The sequence below is a fragment of the Euleptes europaea genome, chromosome 7 (assembly GCF_029931775.1).
Source record: "Euleptes europaea isolate rEulEur1 chromosome 7, rEulEur1.hap1, whole genome shotgun sequence".
NCBI classification, from domain to species: domain Eukaryota; kingdom Metazoa; phylum Chordata; class Lepidosauria; order Squamata; family Sphaerodactylidae; genus Euleptes; species Euleptes europaea.
The window spans coordinates 73,706,594-73,733,672 of record NC_079318.1 but is presented as its reverse complement, the minus strand read 5'-3'; the positions used below and the strand labels follow the sequence as shown (position 1 = coordinate 73,733,672).

The 27,079-nt window shown below is 45.1% G+C and overlaps 1 protein-coding gene across 1 annotated transcript in view; it reads right to left on the bottom strand.

Moving 5' to 3' along the window:
- Positions 1–24,989, bottom strand: part of PINX1 (PIN2 (TERF1) interacting telomerase inhibitor 1) — a 49,844-nt gene extending 24,855 nt beyond the window's left edge. The window contains exons 1-6 of the mRNA XM_056852722.1: positions 24,962–24,989; positions 22,394–22,503; positions 19,745–19,837; positions 17,987–18,065; positions 16,005–16,097; positions 14,963–15,039 (exon numbers count right to left, since the gene is read on the bottom strand). Of these exons, the coding sequence (XP_056708700.1) occupies positions 14,963–15,039; positions 16,005–16,097; positions 17,987–18,065; positions 19,745–19,837; positions 22,394–22,503; positions 24,962–24,980 (471 nt within the window). The 5' untranslated portion in view covers positions 24,981–24,989. The remainder of the gene's footprint in view (positions 1–14,962; positions 15,040–16,004; positions 16,098–17,986; positions 18,066–19,744; positions 19,838–22,393; positions 22,504–24,961) is intronic.
- Between the last annotated feature and the right edge of the window lie 2,090 nt (positions 24,990–27,079).

Sequence of the window (27,079 nt, the reverse complement as noted above, 5' to 3'; positions counted from 1 at the left end):
GGTGACGATTCGCCAGGCACTCCCTATTGGGTAATTCCTTGCTTGCTCTGCCAGCTGACTTGAGAACAGGTTACCTAGCAGAGAACCGAGTGTCGGGCTCTGTCAGGGGACAGGCCACAAGGGGTCAAAGGAAGCTGGACCCACAGGCCAGAGGGGAGTCACATGGTCTCAGGCAGGCAGAAGGCATGTTGAAAAATGGCCGCCACAGATCAGGAGGGCTACAAGCAGGTGGCATGATCCAAGTAGGGTTGCCAACCTACTTGGTGGGGCCTGGGGTTCTCCTGAAATTACAAGTGATAGCCAGACTTCAGAGATTAGTTCTCCTGGAGGAAGCAACAGTTTCGGAGGGTGTATTCTGTGAGGTACCATAGGAACCGCACCCCACCATGATCCCTGCCCTCCTCAAATCCCACCCTCCCCAGACACTGACCCCAAATCTCCGAGAATTTGCCAACCTGGAGTTGGCAACCCAAGACTGAAGACAGACGTGAGTTGAATTTTGAGGGAAGCGGGGGGGGGGGGAAGCTTAGCCTGTCAGGGTCATCTCCCATGAGATAAACTGCTCAAGTTGAAAAGCAAGCCTTGGGGCTTTATAAGGCCTGCTGGAACTGGATTGGCCCTTGGGATCAGCTGACTAAGGCCCTTGCGCAGGGCTCAGCTTGCAAGCTAGCGGGCTCCCAGAAAGGCTGCCATGCAGTTCAGGTGGAGAACAGACACCAGATCATGGCCATGGGGATTTCTACTGCAGATTCTTCCCCAACACTGAGGGCTGAAGTTGCCATGAGCAAGAGAGAGAAGCTGTGAGCCAGGGAATCCCTGGTTCAAACCTCACCACAGCCAGAAACCCATGAAGCAGCTTTTAATAAGTCCACCTCTCTCACCCTGCCATCTCCAATGTTGGGATGACCATGGTGGGTCACAGCAACAGAAAAACTTTTGGCAGGTGTGGTTTTTGCTCTCATTTATCGGTACATCCCCCTCGAAACTCATTTCCTTTTCCTGTCACTTCCTTTTCTTTTAAATATTTTTTTATTTTCAAAACAAGATAAAACAAGGCAGACAAAACAAAGTACACAAATTATACATAAACACAACTAAGTACCTGTTACAAAATACCCATCAGCTACTTTTTGGAGCAGGTCTAAATCATACCAAACCTGTTTACTTATTTGTGGATCAAAGGTAAAACAAGTCTTTAAAAGGGAGAGACAGACCTGGGCATATTCTCCTGTCTTCCACTGTATACATAAGTAATGATATTTAATTACTATTATTTAATTCTAGTAAATATATTATATTCGATATACTTATGTCCTTAATAGATAGCAGTATATGATTGTTATTCTATAGATCTACTATTAAACATTTCAGCCTATCAAAATTGTGTAATAAAAATAATGTAAACTCATGTAATACAAATAGCAAATAAATCTAAGTAATTATATCTAGTCTTCTGCTATGCAACTTCTGTATGTCAAGTGACTGTCTCCGTCTTACCCACTATGTTTACCTCCAGATTTCCACCTACCTTGCCAAAGCTCAGAGCTGCATTTCATCCTCACAACAAATCCAAGATGTAGATTAGGCCAAAAGAAACTTGCCAGTTTCGTACCTGATTGGGGAATTGAATGTTTTCCCACCTTTAACCACTGCTTCTCAGTGCCTCTCTTTGATGCTTTCCACACAGGGATAGGCTTGTGTGGTTTCCCTGTTGCTGCTGTGGCTGCCAAACAAAGCAACAGCAGACAGGGTTTCCACTGCCAGGGCTTTTTCAGTTATTATTTTTTTAATCAGCAATTGAATATCAACATAACATTATAACAATCGGTATGTCAGGTTCTCTAACTTCCCAGGTTTCATTAAAAAGCAACTCTCTAACCCCTTAGAATCACATACTCAGAGTTGGAAGGGTCATTTAGTCCAACCCCCTGCACAATGCATGAAATTCACAACTACCTCCTCCCCCATCCCTAGTGACCCCCTACTCCATGCCCAGAAGATGGCCAAGATGCCCTCCCTCTCATGATCTGCCTGTCTTAGAATCAGCATTGTTGACAGATGGCCATCTAGCCTCTGCTTAAAAACCTTCGAGGGAAGGAGAGCTCACCACCTCCCGAGGAAGCCTGTTCCACTGAGGAACCGCTCTGTTAGAAAGTTCTTCCTAATGTTTAGACGGACACTCTTTTGATTTAATTTCAACCTCCCCCACCCCCCGGAATGACCACTGCCAGGGCAGAGGCAGAGAAAATGGCTGCCATGTGGCCAAACTGGAAAAATCCCAACTTTCCTGTCCATACTGCAGCCTATCCAGGCTTTGCTGCAATCTTTCCTAAAACTTTGCAGCAACGCAGGTTTGGGAAAGATCAGAGACGAGCTGGGGAACAAAACCTACTTCCCACCAGCATGAACCCAGGACAAGCAGGCTGTGCGGAGAAGGCACAGCTCAAGACCCATCTCATCCTCACCTGGACCACCCAAGCCTCAACTGCACTCCATTTTCTTCCTTGGCGCCCAGATATATTTATCTCTTTAAAAAGTACTTCAACAAGGAGGCGCACTGCTAAAATACTGAGTTCAGGTTTGGGCACAAGTTTGAAGAGAAGGCTGGCAAACCACAATGGATTTGGAAGAAGACTACAAGCATAGCAAAGATCCTGGAGGATAAGTAGCGTAAGGAGAAACTGAACAAAATGGGTACATTTAGAATACAGAAGACTCATGAGCCAGTGGTATAGCTAATACAGTGTTCAACTTCGAGACTCAAGTTCAAATTCCCATTCAGTTGTGATCAATCACACACACTTCAGTGTGATGTAGCGGTTAAGAGTGGTGGATTCTAATCTTGAGAACTGGGTTTGATTCTCCACTCCTCCACATGCAGCCTGCTGGGTGACCTTGAGCTAGTCACGGTTCTCTCTGAACTCTCTCAGCCCCACCTACCTCTCAGGTTGCCTGTTGTGGTGAGCGGGGAAGGGAAGGCTATAGTAAGCCACTTTGAGACTCTTTAAAGGCAGAGAAAAAGCAGGGTATAAAAACCAACTCTTCTTCTTCTTCACAGTTATTGTGACAATAGCCATGTATACCACCCAGAGCTCCTTGGAGGATGAGTGGGATAAAAATGGAAGAGAAAGATATACACTGACAGAAGAAACAACAGCATGAAAAGAGGTTGCCTGCGACAGCAGCGAACTCTTAGCTCCTGAAAAAGGATTCTGAGTAGGGCTCGACCAATTCTCCCCTTTCCCTGTTAACCTTTCCTTTTATTCTCATTTGCTCGCTGATCCCTAACTCTGATTTGAATAAGGATGTTCTGTAGCTAGTTACAGAGAGAATAATTTTAATTAGGGCTCTTTTTTGGCTTTATGTGGATATTGCAATGTCATACCTAATGCTGAATCCTGATCCCTTTGTTCCCTGTGATTCATTATTTATTTGTCTTCCCCTTCAAGGAGCTCACCCACAACCACCCTGTGAGGTTGGAAGGGGGGGGGAGGTAATTAATCCAAGGCCATCCAGGGAACTTTATGACCAAGCAAGGATTTAAATTGAGGTCTCCCCATTCCTAGACATACACTCTCTCCGCTATGCCACTCCCTTTGTCTATAACTATTTTTCTATCTGCTGTTTCCTTAAGGCTGCCCTGCTATCAAAGCAACAGAGGTTCCCAACTGCCAACAGGACTTGAAAATCCTGCAGTTTTGCTCAGGCCATGAAATTTATCTGAAGAAGTCAATTTTCATTCAAACAACAAATAAGAATGCAGGCCCTTGGAGAAACTCCACTGCAATGTACCATGAAGCAGCATTCCTTCGACAAGAGTTAACTGTAAAATCCCAGGCTCTTATTTTTCTTCTTCAAATAAAGGAATGAGAAGGAGAGAAAATTACTTTGCCACCTCCAAAAGCAGAGACGTAGAGTCTTGTCGTCATGAATATACGTCAGGAAGTCAAACGGCCCAAGTGATGCATGAAGCTCAACCTGTCACAACTGGACCTGCTCCTTCACTTGACTAGACCAACCCATTTACACAAACACTCTTCCCAGACACTCCGTCACTCGCTCTTTGACCTCTACTTTAACAAACAAGACGATCCAATCAGAATGACCTCTCTACACATACGGTATATACAGTTTGGCACCACTAGAATAGAACTTGTTCCTAACTAGCGGGTATTGCTTAAAACAGTGGTTCCCAAATGTTGGGATATGCTTCCTCATTTGCTTTTCTGGCCAGGAACTGTGTAGTGTCCATCACAGAAACCCTGCATGCAGGATTCTGGGGTGCATCACAGGGCGCACGCACACAGTTAACGCAGGACAGCAGTTAAGCCTGTTGGGGCTTTCTGTTACCCCATTTCCTGAAGAGTGACCTACAGAACTCTGGTCTTCTACTTGGGAACTGAGACCAACAAAGTGTGATGCATCACGTCATCACAACATTAAAACTAAAAAGAAAGGTGTGTGTGTGTGGGGGGGAAACTGGGATATAAAGAAGAGAGAGGGCAAGTATGTCTACTCTACATTTGTACTGGTTCTACAGTAGTTTAACTTGTTTTCCCTCCAGAATACCAGGAACTGGAGTCTGGGCTGGAGACAGGGATCAGAACTACAGTTCCCAGAATTCCTTAGGAGTAAGGAATGACTTATGTTTGCAGCAATGTAGGTACACCCCAAGAATGGCAGAGGGAGAATGAGAAACAGCAAAGTAAGTTTACATATGAACATATGAAGCTGCCTTATACTGAATCAGACCCTTGGTCCATCAAAGTCAGTATTGTCTACTCAGACTGCCAGCGGCTCTCCAGGGTCTCAGGCAGTTTTTCACACCACCTTCTTGCCTAGTCCCTTTAACTGGAGCTGCCGGGGATTGAACCTGGGACCTTCTGCATGCCAAGCAGAGGCTCTACCACTGAGCCATGGCCCCTTCCCCCCTTTAAAAAACAATTAAAACTGGTTGTCAGGCTGGAAGAGGCTGAAGACTACTGACCTTGTTTGACCTCCTATATTTCATAGGTTCCATCATTGTTTTCAACTGCAATCCTAAACACACTAACCTGGGTGATCGCCACTCTTACGGCAAAGCTGTGTACACTTGAGAAAACATGCACAGGAGGTTGGGCTATAAAGATCCTAGCTTTTTAGAGACAGAAATGCCCATGCCTGGGAAACTGAACACAAACCACTCTTGAGACCACAAGACAAGAGTGAACTGTTGGTCTGCAATAAAATCCAAACACGTACCAAATACAAGAGCCAAGGAAGCCAAAGGGAAGTAATTTAAATGGCACACATGAATACATGAAGCTGCCTTATACTGAATCAGACCCTTGGTCCATCAAAGTCAGTACTGTCCACTCAGACCAGCAGTGGCTCTCCAGGGGTCTTTCATATCACCTACCTGCCTAGTCCCCTTAACGGGAGATGCCGGGGATTGAATCTGGGACCTTCTGCATGCCAAGCAGATGCTCTACCACTGAGCCACCGCCCCTTCCCATGGCACTCTCAAACACTGCAAAGCTCTCTTCAACCTTGACGATCCCACACAAGTCTAATCCTGGGCAACTTTTCAAAGTTTGGAAGACTTTCTGGTTTTTGGTGGCCAGAGTTAAGCAAGGGAAGAGATTTAAGATGTGAAGTTTTATCCACTTTGATTTGCTATTCTTTGTATATTTTAATGTATTATTACCAACTCATAGTTTTTTGGGATAGGGCAGGCCTAAAGTCTAAATATCTACACCCACAAAACATAAATAAGCCTGTGAAACTTTCTCATAAAACATCCAGAGAACCGTGGCAACATAAAAAAATCCTGCTGGATCAGTCCATCTAATCCAGTACTCTGTTTCCATAAGCCCACATGCTGGACGTGAAACACCAGTTTTCCGCAGCTTGCCTCCAAGCAACTTGTAGTCAGAAGTTCACTGCTCCTGAACATGGAGGTTTCATTTAGCTATCATGGCTAAAATTTGATGATTCAGCTATTTTCCATATATTTGTCTAATTCCCTTTTAAACTTATCTAGGCCAATAAGGGTTTCAACTATGGTGTCAGATTCCAGCCTGGAAGCCTCTCCTGCTCCTAGATGTTTTGGGGTGGTGGTGGAAAGATAAGACATTCTGTACACGCTCAGACACATTCTTTTACAGCTTCTTAATATTGAGCCAAGACTGGGCTCTGGTACAGAAAACAAGATTCTGGGCTTAAATTCAATCCCAAAGGTAACTTGTGGGCACCATCCCCCATTACCAATCCAATAGCCACCTTCGATCACCTTCACCACAGGGTTTTTGTCCTCCTTCACAATTTTTCATGCTGTAAAAAGCAAGGGCAGCAAAACGGGAGAGAGAGAAGGGGCAAATAAAAGGGGGGGGAGAGAACACATAGCAAAAAAGTAGTAATCCAGCTTTCAGCCAAAGTACAGTTAAAAAATGACTAAGTTTTCTTGATATATGAATTTGTGGGGAAACCATTTATCAACGTGGCTGCTTACCTCCGCAGCGGAGTCCCTCAAGCCGAAGAGTTGTGTCATTCCCCTTTGACTGATTAATTAGCCAATCAGGGGACATTTTTCACTGTGAGGCATGATGGGTTATCCCAGCTAATGTTTGGTCTCTAATGGCGACACATTAAAGCCAACTCGGCTCTTTTAGCCTATCGAAGTGACCGAATGGGAAGGCAAGATGATAAATCAAAACCAACTCTCCCCCCCTCTCAGTTTTCCTTCGGTCTCTAACAAAACCCCCAAGGAATGAACAGCTAGAGGGAAGATTCTTCACCAATAAGGGGGGGGGGAGGAAGCAGGAAAAAAACCCCCTGCAAGGTCTACAATGGCCCTGCATTGGTTTCTGTGCAGTGATCACCTTCCTCCTCTTCTTGATCAACTCAGTACCTATATAAGAAGCAACAGCCCATCAAATCTTGGCTCCTTTCATTCCTCAGGAAACCCCCCCCCAATGATGCCAAATGTCAGGGGGCAGTTTCCTAAGTGTACCCCCCACCCAATCCCCTGAACAGGCACCAGTTCAAGTGAAGAGCTGCTGAGGAAATTCTACGTTCTTGTGGCTCAAAAAGCCCATGAACTGATGCTGCCCAAAGCTAAGGGAGCACCAATTTTTTCCTCCGGCACCAGAAATACACAATGGCTGTGAATGCACCTTAGTGTGTTAGGCTGCAGACACAGGGCCCAGGAGCACCCACAATGGTGGCACTGTCTCTCTGGCCTGCCGCTCTCACCAAGCTTATACTTTGCCTCCCCCATCTACCGTCTTCAAGACACGCTTAATTTCTTTCTTCTTCCAGCAAGCATTTGCTGCAATGCTGGCTCTTGGTGAGGACAATTGTTTACATCCATTCCTTTAGCATGACAGCGAACAGTATTGTTGTCCTGCCTGTCTTACTCTCCACTGGAGTTTCTACACGGTTCCTTCAATCTGGCAGTGTTTCACAGTAGCTGCTGAGATGCACATTAGGAAGTCAACAGTTTGAATCTTGTCTGTTGTGACCTCTCTTGGTGGCCTTAACAAACCATTCTCTCCTCCACTTAGGATTCCCCCACCCCACCGTTACTTACTTTCTAGCTCTCACTGTTTCAGCCACCAGGGCCCGTGCAGTTGCAAAAATGGCCAACACAGTTTTCAGAGCCAAACGAGCAGCGCCCCCTCGCTCAACGCTGCTGGTAACGACCAGGAAATGCAAGCCAGAGGAGGAAACGTTGGAGAGAAAAATAAGCTAATGATCAGGAAATTGCTGGAAGCTGAGAGAAGGAGTTAGGGGAACAGTAATCCAGCCTGACTAAACATGGGAAGAGATCACCTCAGAAAGCAGAAGGCAGCGAGGTTGCCTTGCAACAAGAAGCCACACCTTGCTTTCAACTACAAGCCTGAAAGGACAGCTTTTGCTACACGGGCTGTACACATATCATACACCAAGACGGCACTTAAAAAAAAAAGGTTTGCATGATGTGTTAGAATTGTGACGCCTTAAGTGTTTTTTCTTAAGTGTTCTTTCAAATGTATGTATCCTTCCCTGGTGAGGCCAAGCGATACCCAAATCATGTTAGTCAGTTCCCAAAATGCAGCCCCTTTCCCAAATCCTCTGACTCTTTCAGGAACACTTTTGTCAGTGATAAGGCCTTGTCAGGAAATACAGCTGGATGGAGGAAGGAAACAGGGAGCAGAAATTAAAAACGTATATTTTTAGTAAGGGGGGGGGCGGGTTCCAGGAAGTTCAACCAGATAGGAAATAAAGGAATTTGTTTTTTTGCCTCCCAGGCTTGGAAGTGAGGAAATTTCAAGGCAAAGGAGAACAGGGGAAGCCACATAATGAATTCCCCATTCTAAACCCGAGGGGGCTTGGGACCCCAAAGGAGGTCTCTGGAGAACGGTCTAATGGCCAATCAATATTTTCAAGTGCTTCATTGTCTCCCCGAGTAAACTGCCGACAATTCCAATTTAGTATGCACAAAATGGTCAAGCCATTGTTTTGATGTTAAAAGGGGGAATAGAGGAACAGACAGACCTCTCTGTAGTTTCATTTAGCCCCGGCGTTTGTCTCGAAGAACTCAAGCTCTCACACTGGAATGAGCCCAACGTTTGCCAAAGAGAAAGGGAGCTATGCGGCATTTGGAGGGATATTTCTTGGCTGTTTCAACCCTGGCTACCGTGCCGGGGTAGGGGGAGGAGGAAGCTGGAAGAAGCCATCCAGAACAGATGCCAGCATCAGAGAGAGGCACTCCGCCTGCCCTGGTGAGAGGAGATGCGGCCATGGCTCAGAACCCAGGTGGGGCCAACAGGCTCACCAAGCAGCTGGTGGCCCCAGGTGTCTCTGACTAAAAGGAGCTGCTGAAGATGCTGAGAGATGGGGAGGAGCAGGCCAGAGTGAGGGAAAAGCAAGGTCCCAGGCACTGGGCCCTATAAGCCTTCAAGAGGAGGAGGGGCCTATCAGGTGGTGGGAAGGGTGAGGGGTGGAGCAACGGCTGTAAAATGGAAGCAGACGCTGAGGCCAGGGAGGAGAAAGGGCTGCTGTGTTCAGTCCGGCACGGGAAATACACATTCCGAGGAAAGAGATGGGGTTGAGTCTGGACTTCTCTCCCCTATCTGAGGCCAAGGAAACTGACGCACTACAGGAGGTCGGGACTGTGGACCCACCAGATCGGGGGTGGGTGGGTGGGAGTGGCCGAATCCTCACACTAAACAAAACATGAAGCAATTTGTTAAAAAGGTAAAATTAATAAAAACAGCTACTATAAAGATAGCAGTTGAAAGCCAGCAAGCAGCAACATGTACCCAATAATGCTACAATATTTCCCTCAAATGCTTGAAATTATATGAAAACACTCGTGACACTGCCTTATACGGAGTCAGACCATTGGTCTAAAGGTCAGTAGAATCTGGCTGCCAGCAACTCTGCAGGATCTCAGGTAGTTTTCCACATCACACGCTACCTGATCTTTTTAGCTGGATATGCTGAGGACTGAACCTGGGACTTTCTGGGTGCAAAGAATATGCCCTACCACTGAACTATGCCTCTTCCATTATGTAATGCAACAAACATACTGTCATCTGGCAGCCTGCCGAGACTTCTTCAGTTGCTGATGACCTTGAAGCAGCAGACAGTGGAACAGCAGCAGACTGAGCGGCCACAGACACATGAGGCTTCCCCAGGTCTACAACTGCCCAGCCAGGGGACGTACCTGTGTCAGAGGGCCAGCCACAGGCAGTGTCACCAGAGAGCCCCCAAAGCCACTGCAGCAGAGGCGCCAAAGGCTCAGATCACTACTACATGATCGTAGGAGGAATGCTAGACTGCAAGCCCAGCGAAGAACACTCCCTGCTGACAGTGGTGAGGCTTTCCACCAGGCAGCGGATGCTGAGACAAAGGAACAAGCTACAGCTGGTTCACCTTAGACCTATTTAAGCAGGCACTTGCATCCAGGCCAGTGTAGGAACAACTTGTCACTGCCACTCTGTGCTCTCTATGGACCTTGATTACTCCTGAGACTGCTGTGGCCTTGACCTTGGAATGGACCTTGACTTAGCATTTGGATTTTGCGCCTGATGCTGAGACTCTTGTGGCCTTGACCTCAGAACGGACTTTGACTTGGCATTTGGACTTTGCTTCTGATACGGACTCTATAGGGATTGACCCTTGGACTGCTATCTGTCTACGCTACCCACCTCTGGCCCTCAGGTCTGCCGACAGTGAGGACACATACCTTATATTGCATCAGATCAAAGGTCTATCAACATCAGTATCATTTACCCTGACTGGCAGCAGCTCTCCCAAGTTTTCAGGTCTTTCAAATAACCTTCTACATGATCCTTTTAACTGGAGATGCTGGAGACTACCCCGGAGACCTTCTGCAGGCAAACCAGATGCTCTACTGATGAGCCATAGCCCATTTTAACTTGGTGCCTAGATGCTAGCAAACTAGTGTGCCATCTCAACCTCTTGAGGTAGGGAGTTTTGTGAGAGGGGTGTCATCACAGAAAAGTCCTAGTCCATTCTTCTAACTTCTAAAGATGAACAGCTGGAGCAGGGTCTCCTAAGATCATCTCCTAGGGAAGCAGGTAGTTCTTTGGCACTTGGTTAATGTGTGTTTGTTCTCTGAGGGATTCTGCTGATTGGTAGTGGTGTGTAGGGTATCCCTTTGTCCTGTGTATATTTATTTAGAACACTTTTACACTGTCTCTCCACAACACTGTTTGAGGTGGTTTACAAGTAGAAACAATACCATAAAATCCTCACAAACTAGCAATATAATCACAAAATGAGTCATTAAAACAAGACAGGGACACGAGAACAGCATAAAACAACCACTAAGCACCCTAAGAATATCAATAGAACAGACCTCAGACCAGTAGCAGAGCATAAACAGCTAAAAAGATAAAACCCTTAGATAAATCCTGTTCTGAATGTTTTAGGCCTGCTAGTTTTAAAGTACTCTGAGATTTTTGCTCCTATTATAATGCAAAAAATACAAGTAGGTATTGTTTTGGTGCTTTTTGGTATTGGGGGTGGGGAGAATGAAGATTTCTGCTGATTTTTATGTTTAAAGATACATTGCTGAGCGTTTCTATGGTTCTTTCATGCTCCCAATAAGCTTTATTGTAATTTCTAGCTTACTAATAAACTGCCTTGAGAACCTTAGAAACTGAGACTGCAGGTTATAAAGGTCTTAAAATAAAGAAATCCAGAAAAGGTTGAGCACTGCCTCTGAGAACAGCAGACACAGATGACAGGCTTACTGTCAATGAGGGGCTTGGACAGCTACAGACCCCAGACTGATATCTGGTGGGGGAAAAGCAGACTCTGGGGTGCTGAAGCTGGTCATCCCTGGTATGGATGTTTGTTCAGAAAAGCAAAGCAGAGCTCCTTCTCCCTTGTGCTGGCCCTCCTGCTGAACTCTCTCAGTAGGAAACACCACTGGTTAGGGTAAATTTTGACGTGCCCAAGTCCCACTGGAACTGGAAAGCGATTCCAGCAGTTGTCAGTATTATGTAACCAGCCAAGCAGCTGTTGGATAAGCAGAGGAAGAGGGGGAGAGTCAACCTCCCCAAGGCACAGCAGAGACTCTCAGAGCCCAGATCACCACCGCCCCTGGAGCCGAGAGATCTAAAAAACAAGCAAGGCAGGTAACAAGTTATGTGTGTGGTGGTAGAAGAACTTGTTCCTCACCTGGTTGGCCCACCTGGTGGTGGCTTGAGTGAAGGCTGAGCTAAGTCAGTCTGACAGAAAAACCCCAGCCTCTGACAGGCAGCAGCACTCCACTCGGTTTATCTGCACAGGAAAAAATACAGGGCTGTTCTCTTCCAGCGTTTCCCTGCTCCTGTAGGCATGACAGTGACACACTCCAGGATGCGAGAGTGAGGCATTTTAAGAGCCAACCAGGCAAGGTCTGGAAGACAGCTCAGAGGCGTATGAGTGGCCGCACGGACCTGTGCGACTGGAACTTTGGCCATCAAAGATCACTGCAGCTCTGGGGAAATGACCCAACCTGAGGCAGCCCCGTCACACTCGGAACAGTCCACGAGCATCCATATCCTGACTGCACACAGGGCAGTACGGGGTGGTGAGCACTCTTCCAAACACATTCCCTGCTACCCTTTTCGCTACCCCATGGGGAAAAGCAAAACAGCTTTGTGAATCGTGCCAAACCGTTGATCACAGAAGATGAACACCTGCATGGAAATGACATTTTTTTTCCATTTGTGGTTTTCCTTAAAAATACCTCCTTCGCTGTCCCTCTCCCAACACCCAACTCAGTAAGCACGAGCGGGCTCAGAGTGACCCTCCACAGCTACTAATCCAGAAAAAAACAGCACAGTGTCACCTATGGCTTCCCTGTGTTGGGGGCGGGGGGGAGCGCTTGTTGTGGTAACTGATGTTGAAAACAAGATGAGGGACGAGATGTGGTTTCAACAATACCAGACACTTCCAGGTTGAAGTTTTCTATTTGTGTTCTGAATTCTGGTGCAAGTTTATGAGTTTTAGGCCAACTGCACACCCGTGAAATCGGCAACCAGTCCCCATGCCAGCGAACCTCAGTCCTTTTTCAGCTGGAGCTTCCATCCTTGCCTGAGCAGCATACGAACTCTCTGCTCATGGCTCTTAGTTGCCATGAAGTCTCCCTGCTTCTGCCTTCCCTTCTCTCTTACCTGCTTGGTCCTAAGGTAGCCCCTGTCTCTCCCTCCCTGCCCCTCCCCCTAACTGAAGGCCCTATGTTATCTGGGAGGGGGAAGTCAGATTTTTCCACCCCCCTACCAAATTAAGAGAGCTCAATTCCACATTTAGTACTGTCACTGTTTGGTTATCAGTGGGTAAACAGAATCAACAGCAACACTTAAAACAGGAATATTTTCTTATTCAAAAGCAATGCTCTCCTCCACGGCAGAAGCAAAAGCAGCCAGGGCATTACCAGCTCCTCTCAGACTGGTCACCAGAAAATCAGCTAAGGAAGCCCTTCTGCCTCCCTCCCCTCTCTCAGCAGTGGATTAATGCAGAAGGACTATCTCCAGGCATGCAACACCTTGGGGAAAACTTCCCCAAACCCCCTTGCTCGACCACCCCTTTCTTCAAATATAAAATGGGCAAGGTTCTGGTAAATTTCAGGAAACTTTTACAAGTTACATTGTTGCCCACCTTCTGAACTGAATCTTACAAGCAAGTAATAGTTATATTTGTACAAGCTTAAAAACATCACAAACTCATGCTCACGGACCCATTCCCCTAATTGGTCTTTTAATCAAAATCCCCTGATCTCTCTTCTTTGCAATCACACTAAGGGGGTACCCTGCAGGACATTTTAAAATGACACCATGGCCAGGAAATAGCAGGGCATTCCCAACTAGGGCTGTGCAATTCCCCACCCCGGTATTTTTTGGGTTTGGGTTTATCAAACCCGGAAAATTTCCAACAAATCCGGAAAACACGGCAGGCAGCACGGAGAGGAAGGCAGGAGCCTTCCTGTTCTCGCTGCAGGCGGGCTCTGTTGACTCCGTGCAGCAGAGGGGGAGGGGGAAGAGGGGAGGGGGATGAAAATGGTGGCGGGGCCACAGTGGCCCAAATAATGCTAAAAAAAACTGGCATTATTTGGGATCTGCTTATTTGGCTCCCATTATTGCCGCCTTTTTATTTATTTTTTAATTTTAATTTTTTATTATATAATAGAGGGATACAGAAGGGAAAGGGGAAGAATAGAAATGTCTAACATCCCGTTAACAGACTAAAAAAACCCAGTTTCAACGCAGATCAAACAAACAACATTGCTTTGCATTTCGGAATTTTGCTAGTTATACAAATAGCATAGTCATTGAATAGTCATCATCTGTGGCTGTTTAATGTCTCCCCACTCCACATAATTATCTAAATATAGAATTAAAACTATCTTGCTATACCACTAAATATTGTCTAATTTCTCACTTAAAATTTGTTAGTTGTGAGCCTCAACACACTTATAGAATAGTTTCCATATCTCATGATGTTGTTCAATGGTCGTATCATTACTTGCGTTTAACATATTGGTCATTTTTGCCAAGGTAACACATTCTATTAATTTGTCTTTCCATTCTTCTTTATCTGGAATGAGCAATTGTTTCCATTATCGCTGCCTTTTTAAATGCCCATTTTTTTTAAAAAACTAAAATACTGAAAAGGTATTTTTCGGGTTTTTAAAAAATTCTGGCATATTGATATTCACTCATCTATTCCCGACCATTATTTATTTAAAGTCATTATTTATTTCTGTCCAGTCTTTCCACCCAGTTAGGGCCCACAAAGTGGCAACCAATTAAAAAGACATTAATAAGCAATTTTAGAAACAGTGTATATCTACAAAACTAGCAATTAAAAATAAAACAAGAAAGAGGGTAAGTAAAGGAATGCCAGATGAAATAGAAAGGTCTTCATGCACTGGCAGGAGATAGTGATCAAAGGGGACAGACGAATCTCCTGAGGAGGGAAGTCCATAATTTTGGTGCCACAATTGAGAAGGCCCTTTCTGAGGTTGCCACCTGTCTACCCTCAGGTGATATCATTAAACCCACGACTCTTCCTGTCAGGTCATCAGCTGTGTTTTGCTACCCCAAACTGAGTGCTACAGTCCCATTCAAAGCCACAACATCGCTGCAGACTAGGCCAGAAAAAAGTCAGGAGGTCAACACAGAAAACACTTGACTGCCATGGTTGGGCAGCAGCTGGATTCTCTGTTGTAGCTGTGTGAATGAATCAAGGTAATTCCAACCAAAACACCTAGTGTAAAAGCAACTAGAGTATGAGAAACAAGCACAGCAGCAACACTGTGAAGACTATAACTTTCAAATTCATGCAAATATGCTGTGGCACCGATATCAACAGAAGCTTAAGCTAGACTTTCATTGGTATCCTGATTGTGGAAAAGCTGGAATAAGTGCAGTTAAAAGTCTTGCTTTCTCCCAAAGAGAAAACTACCAAGCGAATCACATACCAGAGTTTTCTTGCTCTTCTGACGTTTCCCAAAAATGCAGGACAAGTCATCTTCACTTCGGGAAGAGAGATCTTTTCCTGAAGAGAGTGATGGAGAACAGAGCAATTAGCTGTGTTCCTGAGAAATATAGTTAGGGCAGTGTTCACTCTGTTCAAAAGACGAAACGAACCCTCCAAATTTCCCCAGAAAGTAACAAAGGTCTGGGCCAAGACAGTAATGCTTCTGTGCAGCTCCCGTTAATTTCAGTGGGGTTCACTCAGTAGAAATTCTTGTTAGATGAGGCCTTTATTCTGCAACTTATAACAATGTGCAGATAAACCGCATTGGAATATATCTGTTTTTCATACATAATTTATTCTGCTTGAATTAGGCATGAAAAGGAGCAGTTTCTCAGTTCCTGCACTAATAGTCCCCGACCCAATACACCATCAAATTCTGACCACACCCTCCACCCCATTTTGCCCACTTAAGATAGTCTGGGAGAAGGGAGACTTCTATATCATGTTTAGTTCTAGTATGCTAGTAAGGCTACATACACACACATATTCCCTCTCTCTCTGCTTGTCTGTCTGTAAAAAGAATATGTATGTATTTACAAAGAATATGTATATATAAAAAGAATATATGGGACCTCCTTTACAATTAGGTGTTGTCAGGAATCCAGCCATCCAGAAAACTATTCTGCCAACCCAGCATCACTTTCAAGTTTTGAAGAAGAAGAGTTGGTTTTTATATACCAACTTTCTCTACCACTTAAGGGAGACTCAAACCAGCTTACAATCACCTTCCCTTCCCCTCCCCACAACAGACACCCTGTGAGGTGGGTGGGGCTGAGAGAGTATGGCTAGCCCAAGGTCACCTTGCTGGCTTCATGTGTAGGAGTGGGGAAACAAATCCAGTTCACCAGATTAGCCTCCGCCGCTCATGTGGAGGAGTGGGGAATCAAACCCCGTTCCAGAATCAGAATCCACCGCTTCAAACCACCACTCTTAACCACTACACCACGATGGCTCTACACCACACTTAGTTGCCTCCATTGTACCTTTGGCAAATTTCACATAATGAACCCGTTTCCGAGAGATCTTGGATTTCTCCTCAAGATTAAATGTTTTCTTCTGCTCCCCAGATGCAGACTCTAAAACACAAACATAGAACATTGTGTGAGACAAATAAATGCCTAAAGTTGATTCACTTAAAATGTGGTGTTGGAGGAGAGTTTTGTGGATACTGGGGGCCGCCAAAAAGACAAATCAGTGGGTTCTACATCAAATCAAGCTTGAAATGTCCCTAGAAAATCAAGCTTGAAATGTCCCTAAAATGACTAAACTTAATTTACCGTACTTAGGTCACATTATGAGAAGACAAGAGTCACTGGAAAAGACAATAACGCTAGGAAAAGTTGAAGGCAGCAGGAAAAGAGGAAGGCCCAACATGAGATGGATTAACTCGATCAAGGAAGCAACTTGATGGCACTTAACACACACAATAAATACCTGGAAGAAGGGGTAAAGGAAAGGGGCCATGGCTCAATGGTAGAGCATCTGCTTTGCTCGCAGAGGATCCCAAGTTCAATCCCAGGCATCTCCAGCTCATAAAATAAAGGATCAGGTAGTAGTGATGTGAAAGACCTCTGCCAGTCAGAATAGACAATATGGACTTTGACAGACCAATGCTCTGACCCATAAGAAGGCAGCTTCTTGTGTTTATGGCCTCCTCACTTCTATAGGACACTGCTGGAGTCTGATCCGAGATACTTTTTCCATGTTACGCTTTCACGGTTCATTCACACTGGGGACCCTCGCTGTGAAGAACGTCAGTTCTGTGCGGGTCACACGACTACTTCAGTCAGGATGAAACTGCTGCTCTTCCTCTTTGATTCATACCCAGCCATGATGAAGACCACCCCCGCCCTCAGTTATTAGCCAACAGAATATGTTTTCATGCCTTCTACTACTGCTGCCTTCTACAAACGGAGACCAATGTAAATGAAACTACGTGAAAAATAGGGAGCAACTCATGCTTAGGTAGCCATGTATAACAATCGCCCACATGTGTGTCTTTGGCAAAGAGCCTGTGAGCAGGAAAAGCAGAACCCAATCAGAGTTTCCCTAATACTGGCTTCGATCCCTTGGAGGATTTCTGCAGATGAAAGGTGGGGGCGATTTTCACCAATCCATCCCTCCAGCAGCAGACCTCTTGACTTCTCCTATGCTGCTCCTGAAGGGGTTCCCTTTTACCCAAGAGCAGCATTGGGGGTGGTATATTCTCGGCTGCAGTAGCAGGAGGAAGGTGAAGTTGCAATCTGTGGGCAGAGATCCCTTCCATCCACTGAAATATCCACTAGATCCAAGCTCATAGACTTGGTGTGGAGGCAGAAACATACATGCTGTTCCCCACATACAATGACTGACCTGCAGGTTACAGGCTATTTCCCACAACCACTCCCTGTGTAGGAATTTCTATGTTCCCGACGCCACTCATAACCTTTGCCACCAAGCCTCTGCCGTTCCCTGCTGCACTTCAGCGGTAGATGGTATCTCAGCTGGCCTCCAATACCCAGAGTGAGCTAAGCTGGGGATAAAAGTGCTTGAAGCAACAGACAGCAGCTGGCAAATAAAATGGTGGGAGGATGATTTAGCTCCCATTATCTTTTGTTTTAAGAAGTCAATCCCCACCATGAATGGGGTTTGCTTGTATGAAGTAACATGGCTGCCTTCATCATTTCTAGTTTGGCTGTCAGATATTTGTTTGTTGCATTCACACTCCACAGTCTTCACTTAAAAGTGTCTTCGGCATCCACCTGGAAACATGCAGCATGGCTTACAGCTGCCCTATATTTTAATCGCAGGAAAGAGATTACAGTGTTGTGGTTTTGATCTTGGCAATAAGCTTCCTCAACAAGTGGCACTAGCGCCCTCGAGTGGCTAAGAGGAGGAATTCCATTACATTAAGAATTTCCCAGAACATGGGATTCTTGGAGGACACATTACAGTTGGCACGCCTTTGCAAGGTTTGCTAATGTACCTGCATCGTTTTGTCCATGGCAGTTGTTCAGGTCTGTCAGAAGCTGATTGAAGTCATCCTGATGGGCAATCCAGTTGTCCTACAAACATCACACAAGAAGCAGGCTGCATTTTTACTTTTTTAAGTCGCATAGATCTTTATAGAGTAGCGTAAGTTAAAAAAAAGACAGTTCCACACCCCAAGAAGATTACAATCTATATTGGCACAGAAGGAGAACCAGCAAAGGAAAAGGAGAAAAGGGAACTGGGAACTGGAATTATTTATGTGCCTAGATATTTTAGGACAATTCCTTCCAGATACTGTGTAAGCTCATACATCACTGCCCACAGTTCAGAACCCACACCATGGCTTGAGTTTCAAAATGTACAGAGAATCCATGGTTTAGTGCTGCTCATTAGCTTTAGCTGCCAGTCTTTTCTGCATTCTGCATCACGTAATCATCCCTGTCTTCACGACATAACAGCCTCTGGAGCAAAGGGCGGATACTGAGGCTTGTCAATTTGGGTCCCACTAAACCACAGTTAGAACAAACTGTGATTAGCAAAACCCACCCAGGTTCCCATCTTGGCTTTCTGGCTGATCACAAGTTATAGGTTGTCAGTTTGGACATGATACCAAAGCATGGTTAAGCTTCCCGTGGTTTTTTTTCTGATGAATGAAACTAACTCAATTATTTCATTCACATGTAACACCAATTCGTGGCTTATGTTCTAAATTTTTATTGATTTAGATATTTATATCCTGCTTTTCTCCCCAATGGGGACCCAAGGTGGTTAATAACATCATTCTCCCCTCCTCCATTCTATCCTCACAAGAAGAGTTGGTTTTTACACCCCCCTTTTCTCTATCTTTAAGGAGTCTCAAACCGGCTTATAATCACCTTCCCCTTTCCACCACAGACACCTTGTAAGGTAGCTGGCGCTGAGAGAGTTCTGAGAGAACTGTGACTAGCCCAAGGTCACCCAGCAAGCTTCATGTGGAGGAGCAGGGAATCGAACCCGGTTCTCCAGATTAGAGTCCACCGCTCCTACCCACTACAGCACTAAACACTAACCACTACACCACACTGGCAACCCTATGAGGCAGGTTAGGCTCAGAGAGTGACTGGTTCAATGTCACCAGTTTAGTTTCCAGGGCACAGTGCGGTTCAAACCAGGTCTTCCAAATCCTAGTCTTGTACTTAAAGCGCTACACCACACTGGCTCTCAAAACAGTTTCAGTGAACCTTCGGCTCGTCTGCTTCCCCATGTGCTTCAATTCCCTTCCTTTCATGGCAAACTAGAGCTTGCCACTGCTATATTGTACTTGTCCTCCAAACCTGAACTGGAAACCATGAAAAGGGATTGCAACAAAACAGGAAATCCAGGAGGTGCACCAGGGCACAGGTGGTGGAAGAAGAGATGTAGCACAGACCTGAAAATAGGCCGTTTTTGACAGTTATATCCAAACCAGATCAGTAGCTCTCCGCTAAAATCAAAATCTAATCTGATGCAGCCATCCTCAAACTCACTTCAAGACACAAATTCTGATGCCAAGGAAAGCCGAAGACTGTGCCTTCACAATGCAAATCAAGTGCATTTGCGTACTGACAGTTTTGCATGACTAATTCTGTGAGCCACAGAGAAGGACAAAGAGATCTGGACAGCATGGAAGCCCTGCATCCAGAAAATATTTCAGCACAGATTATATTTGCATTTAATGAAAAGCTGAATCTGACAGCTTCCAAGGCAGATTCAGGCCTAATTTTGTTCTGCTCACCTCATGGTTGACAGATGCTCCTAAGCCAAGATTGTTGTTCTTCACCCGGACTCTGATGTGTTCCGTGTTCCCTTGCTCTTGAGCCCCAAGCCCCTACGAGGAAACAGGAGGCAAGCAGCAATGTCAAATAAGGGGATGCTGCAACCTGCTATCAGTTTGAAAGTGACTAGCACTGCTGCAGCTAGAGAAGAGGAGCTGGTTTTTTATATGCCAACTTTCTCTACCTTTTTAAGGAGAATAAAACCGGCTTACAATCTCTTTCTCTTCCCTCCCCACAACAGGCACCTTGTGAGGTAGGTGGGGCTGAGAGAGTTCAGAGCGACTTGTGACTAGCCCAATGTCATCCGGCTGGCTTTATATGCAGGAGTGGGGGAATCAAACCCAGTTCTCCAGATTAGAGTCCGCCGCTCTTAACCACTACATCACACAAACACTACCTCGGGGAAAGCCATCAAGGCTTCCAGCCCCTCTGTAGCTGACAGACAGGCTGGCCTGCACAGGCAGCTCCCAGCCCCTCCCCAGCTGATCTCTCCCTCTGTGCCTTTTGGCCAAGCCAGAAAGCATTAGCAAAAAGGGTGCACCGGCAGCACTTCCAGCCTGCTTGGCCAAGCTGCACACCCTCTTGCCTTTCTCTGCAGGGATCTGTACAAATTTGTAACCCAATTTAAGATAACCCCCCCTTTTAAGAAGCTGCTGAAATTTTTTTTTTTAAAAATAAGAAAAGTTCTACAATTTGAGCAGATACACACAAAATTGTGCCACAAGGAACCTGTAATACACTGCTACAGATCTGTAGTGCCAGCAGAAACTGTGAATTTCCAAATAAATTTAAATATCCTATCGTATGTGAGCAGTTGCAGTAAACTTTCACTACAATCCTAAGGACACTTTCCTGGGGGTAAGCCACATTAAATATTATAATTATTTGGAAGCGAATCCCAGATTTTAAATTTTTTAAAAAGCATATATTATTTAAAACGTGGGATTCACTTCCAAGTACAACTGCTTAGGATTGCTCTTTGGTTCACAAAAAAATGTTAATCTTTATGGCGCCAGAAGATTCTTGGTTGTACTGGATTCAAATGACCAACAAGGCTACCGTACTAGACTTCATCCCTGCTAAACCAGCTATGTCTGTATCAGGATTCAACTCAACCCAGTTGCTCTGCTGAACATAAAAGCAACATTCATCTAAAAAAAAAAGTGCTCCTTTCTTAGAGCACAATTAGACTTTGTATTTTGGGCCATAACAACGGAATGTTATTGAAAAAAGAGGCACAGTGGATTTTGAGACTGAAGCTCTGGTCCCTGATGAGTTTAATGAAAGTTTGGAGTTGCTACAGCATATATTAGATTAAAAAAAAACTCTGTTCTGCTTGTACTCTTTTCTCTGAAGCTCAGCTGCTATGGGAACTTCTTGGCAACATTACTATATAGGTTATTTATATTCAACCCTGTTTAATTAATGGGTGTGAGAACCATTCTGTTTCTGCATATTCTGTCCTAATAGTAGCCACTTGTCCAGAGTACAGGTTGCACATTAAAACAGTCAGATGTTGTGGCACACTGATTTCTGTTAATACCAACCATAACTTTTCATGATCCAAAGTGAAAAGCTTTGCTGAAATCTATGAAACACAAGCTGATTTTCTTCAGAAATTCTCTCGTACGCTCCAGTAACAAATGTAAATTTGCCATATGAACACCAGTGCTTGTTACTTTTCTGAATCCAGCATGAACATCTGGCATTTCTTGTTCTATATAATGATAACAGTCTTTGTTGTAAGATTTTGAGAAACACTTTATTCCCATGGGAAATTAATACAATGATCTGATAGCTGCTGCAGTCTTTGACATCTCTTTTTTTCGGAACTGGAATGTAGATTGAGCGTTTCATATCTGTGGGTCATTTTTTGTTTTCCTGATTTGTTGCCATATTCTTGTTACTACTGTAATGCCCTCTAAATAGGTCTCCCCTCGAAATCAACTTGGAGTCTCCAACTAGTGAAGAATGCTGCAGCTTGGTTACTATTGGGAACTGGGCAGCGTATGCATATTACACCCATTTTGCAGTCACTCCATTGGCTACCTATGAGTTACCAAGCTCAATTAAAGGTACTGGCTATCGAGTACAAAGCCCTCCATGGACCCTCATACCTGCAAGACTGCCTCTCCCCCTATGCTCCACCAAGACAGCCTCACTTATCTGAGCAGGGTCTTCTGTAAGTGACACTCTGCAAGTGGGCAAGATCAACAACTTCCTGTACACATGCCTTCTCTGTAGTGGCCCCCATTCTGTGAAATGACCTGCCTGAGGTCAGGACGTTCTCCACTCTCCTGACACGTTCAAACTATGTAAAACATAATTGTTCAGGAGGGAGTTAGTATAAAGGAAACAGGGCTACATCATAAAGGATTGGTCCAAGAAAAAGTACTGGGTTACTATTTACATAACAACACATTCTGCATTGTGGTGTTTCAAATTTCTGTAATCCTAGAATTATTCATTGCTTAATAGAGGTATCATCCTATCAATTGCATTGATTCAAATTGTGTAATCAGTCTTAAGTCTCAGTGAGAAAGGCAGACTACAAATGACATAAATAAATAAAAATCCCTGATTCATTCATTTCTTGCCACAAAAATTACCTTGCCTTTCGACCAGCCCATCTTTTCCAACATCTTCTGGCCAAATTTTGATTCATCTTTACTCCATGAACTATTTCGGGGATCCACAGACCATTTCTGTTTGCGACGCGCTACAAAAGGGAGAGAAGCAATGAACGTTCCATCTGGCCAACTCTCCCCCACTGACGAGTCATTTTTTTTTTAAGGAGATCAACAGACCAGTAACCTTCTGTGATCTGCTTATAGAAAGAGGAGTAACTCAGACTCCAACTCTGTTGGGTGAGAAACAGGGCAAGGCAATTTGGAAAAGCCAGACGTACATGGACATTTAGGCCCCTTCCCTGCATTGTCAGCTTTTTTTTTAAAGGATGACGCAATAAAGTGACCACTCAGAATTTTATTGCTTTACAGTGGGAGAATTAAGTGTCAACTAAAATTTCGTATACTGGCACCACTGGGACTCATCTCCGTAGCTGAAGTATGCCCTGCATCTTCCTAGTCTTGGAAAGGTAAGGGAAACTGTGCAGACAGAATTTTATCCCATGGTTTAGTTAAACCTGCATCCAGTGTTCTGGCCAAGGAATTCAAAAGCACAGGAACAACATGAAAGCTTTTGGCACTTCTGCTTGGCATACATTAGCCCTCCTCAGCATACACACTTGCGCATATCCACACACTTCTGCTTGGCTCTCTCTGTGGTCTTTTATTGTTTTTACTGTCTTTGTTTCCTTGTTTTTTGACTCTCATTCTTAGGCTGCTTGCTTAAAGGTACTTGTGGTAAATTATGGTATTGTGTTTAGTGTACTTCACAATGACTTGTAAGCAGTCTTGAGAACCTTTGTCATCAATACGGAGCAGAAATAATTTAAATAGAATAAACAAGGAAACAGCGATTCCACGCCCACCATACCAGCATCCCTACTTTACTTTATGAGGCTGCCTTACAATGAGAGGGTTATGGCCAACTAACTCAATGTTGTCTATTCTGGCTGGGAGCAGCCTTCTGGCATCTCAGACGGCTGCTATTAGAGATCCTTCAAGTAGAAATTCTGAGGATTGAACCTGAGACCTTCAGCATTCAAGGCAATACTCCCCAACTGAACTACGTCCCCCCACCTCTGTTCACCTGCTCCATCTACTCTCTTGTATTAATGCACAGCACTTATTGGTCAACTTCTTCCCACTGACCTTTCCCCCTACGATAGAACAAAAGTCCTGTTTGGAAGGGCTGCCTCATTGTTACATTTTCTTTTCTTAACTACTAGAATGAGAGCCACCCTTCCATCTGCCCTGACTGCTCCTTACTCGAAAAACTCCCAGCCCAAAGTCAAAGAGCGTCTTTTTAGAACTATCATGTCTCTTAAGATTCAGCAATGAAAACAAAAGCCAAGGTCTCAACCCTGGAACAACTGATAATGCTAAATACAAGCTGAACTGAAATCACAACTTTCTTCATGATTGTTCATTTCTTCACTCCTCCCAGGCAAAAAAGAAAATCCCAAGACTCTATGGCATTCAGTGTACGGAACCTCATACTGCCACAATAAAGGCAACTCTGTATTGCTAAATCCATCCATCACAAACACCCAAGCAGAATGGTGTACCATCTCTTTCAAAAAATTTGTGACATATATGGCGCATATTGTTACTTTACCTCCACAACACACCTCTGAGATAAGTAAACGAATACATCAAAGAAGTGACTTTTGCTACGTAAAATGGGACCTTATTGAATACCACACAGCAAAAAAGTTCATACCCTGCCAGAAATGTTGTTAGTCTTTACATGCTACTGGACTCTTGCTCTTTTCCACTACACAGCAATAAGGCATCTTTATGTAAAATTGTTAAAATTGTTTGAGGAACACGTTAGATCTTCATTCATTTGGCATCTCAGGGAAAGAAGTTGAGGAACCACGATCAAGGGAGGGGGAAGCGATTTTCTGATGGGCTTGATAAGAGTTTTCACTAGTTAAAGAGGTAAAGGTCTCCTGTGCAAGCACCGGGTCATTCCTGACCCATGGGGTGACGTCCCATCCCGACGTTTCCTAGGCAGACTGTGTTTGCGGGGTGGTTTGCCAGTGCCTTCCCCAGTCATCTTCCCTTGACCCCCAGCAAGCTGGGTACTCACTAGTTACTCAACCCCGAAGTCCATCGCGCTCAGCCCGTGAACCACAGGGCAGGCAGGCAGGCTCTGCCGCCGACACGGAAGGGACAGAATCAAGGGCACAGGCTATTTTGGTCAAAAAGGGCAAGAGTCCAGTAGCACCTTAAAGACTAACAAAAACATTTTCTGGTAGGGTAGGAGCTTTTTTGGGTTTGGCTTAAGAGAAGTTTGCTTCTCTGTATCCATCAGGCGACATCCTCTAGCACCAGGAACGTCTGTTGAACGGCCATAGGCGATTTCCTCCGCGCCCACCAAAGCGCCGCCCCTTCGCTACCAAGCTTCTCCCCTGCCGTGCCAGCCACCGTGCCGAATCTCAGCGGCCGATCCCCGGGGGACGCGGACCCGCTTCTCTCTCTCCCCCTCTCGGTTGTCCCGCCGCACACAAGAGCCACGGCACCCAGCCACGCCGACTTCACACTCACGTTCTGCCAGCATCGCCATCTTTGGCCGGCAAAGGGGCCTTCTTCGAAAGCGGGCGCGCGACGACGTCAAGCGCTGCCCTTTAGGGGCCTTCTTCGAAAGCGGGCGCGCGACGACGTCAAGCGCGGCACTGCCCTTTCCGGCGAGGCGCCCGATTGGGCTGTCTAAACCGCGCCTGATCAAAACAAAGAGAAGTCGAGTGCGCAGGTTTGGCTTGCAAAACAAGGCTACGGAGGCAGCAACTGAGGTCGCGGTGGAGGAAGGCGGGGAGTTAGCCTGAAAGAGGTTTACTCCCAGCTCTGCTTTGTAGAATAGAACAGGCAATGTGGTGGCCAGCACTGATTTCTGTAAGAGGCCGGGACTTGGCAGGGAGGAGGCGCTGCTGGGCTTCTAATAAGATGTTAGGTTCTCTCCCCTTTTCGGGCTTAGAGCGCTTGTGTTTGAAAACAGCTGCTCCAGTCTGAAATTCAACAGGCGAAATATCTCCACAAGGCCGTCCTTAACATCAGAACTTTTATTTGCTCTGCAACCTAATGCCACGAAACCCCTACTAAAAGCCTTTCTGCTCCTAATGTGTGTTCCGGGCAAACGGGAGCTCCTTCCGTATGTGGAAAGGCTAAAGAAGTTGGGCTCTGAAGTTGACAATGGAAATGGGTAGGGATGGTAGAGGTTGATATATAGATACAGACCCTGATTCAAAAGTTACAGGAGCAATCCTAGGCAGGTCTACTGTACTCAATTGGCTTACTCTCTGGAAAGGATTTTCCTGATTGCATTTAGGATCCATCATCTAGTGAGGACAGTTGGTAATAGATCCGGGATTGTCAAAAACCAACCACTTCACTCAGTGTCTCATTAGCAATTTGTCATGGTGGCCGCTAGCCCTGCTGAATTAATAAGGGGTAGGGTCACAACAGGTATTACCTGTAATTCCTAAACAGAACCTCCAATTGGAAAGGCAAAATGCCTTAGAATAATAAGGATTATCAACAGGAGAGAGATAGGTCGTTCATGCCCTTGCAGGTTTTCTAGAGACATCTGGCTAGACACAATGCTAGACTGGTGGTGGGAATTGCTAGACTGGTGGTGGAAACTGCTATCAAGCTGCAGCTGACTTATGACGAGCCCATAGGGTTTTCAAGGCAAGAGGCGTTCAGAGGTGGTTTACCATTGCCTGCCACTGTGTAGTGATCTTGGCCTTCCTTGGTGGTCTCTCAATGAAAGACTAACCAGGGCTGACCATGCTTGAGCTAGCCTGGACCATATAATGTATTCTGATGTAGTAGGGCATTTCTTGGGAAAGTTGAAGGCAGCAGGAAAAGAGGAAGACCCAACAAGAGATGGATTGACTCTATAAAGGAAGCCACCACCCTCAGTTTGGAAGATCTGAGTGAGGCTGTTAAGGATAGGACATTTTGGAGGACATTGATCATAGGGTCGCCATGAGTCGGAAGCGACTTGATGGCACTTAACGCAGACAGGGCATTTCTTATTTTTATGGAAAATAGAAAACGTTTCCTTTCTTTGTAAGTCTTTTGCATTACCATGTAAACCACTAGCTGACAATGTTGAGTATCCTTAGGAAAAAGGATCTCAGCTTTATAATACATTTTTAATTATTATTTCCATAAATGGCACAGATAAAGTTTCCTAGTTCTCATATCTGGATGGCCATACATAGGCTTGAATAGACATTGAATTTAAAAAAGGCTATCTTCTGTTTTCTCTTCTGCTTAAACATTTTCAATTGATGCATTTCACACAGAGGTATTCTTCTGGCAACCTGTGAAAATACCCTTCTAGTTACACTATGGTTGCTATCTGATGATGAGCCCACAAACTATGAAGTTCCCTGGCTGTGCCTTTTGCTCAGGTGTGAACATCCAGTGAGGGTACATTCCTTTTTCATGGAAGCTCCATTTCTACGGAATGGTGTGTGTGTGTGAAAGGCACCTTCATGATTGGCTTTTCACAGATTGTGCAAAACTGTCCTATTGAGCATATGAACAATCTTATACGGAATCAGACATTTAGTCCATATAGCTCCAAATTGCCTAGTGTAACTGGCAGCAGCTCTGTAGGATCTCAGGCAGAGAAAGGTCTGTCTCAGTACCTGCTAC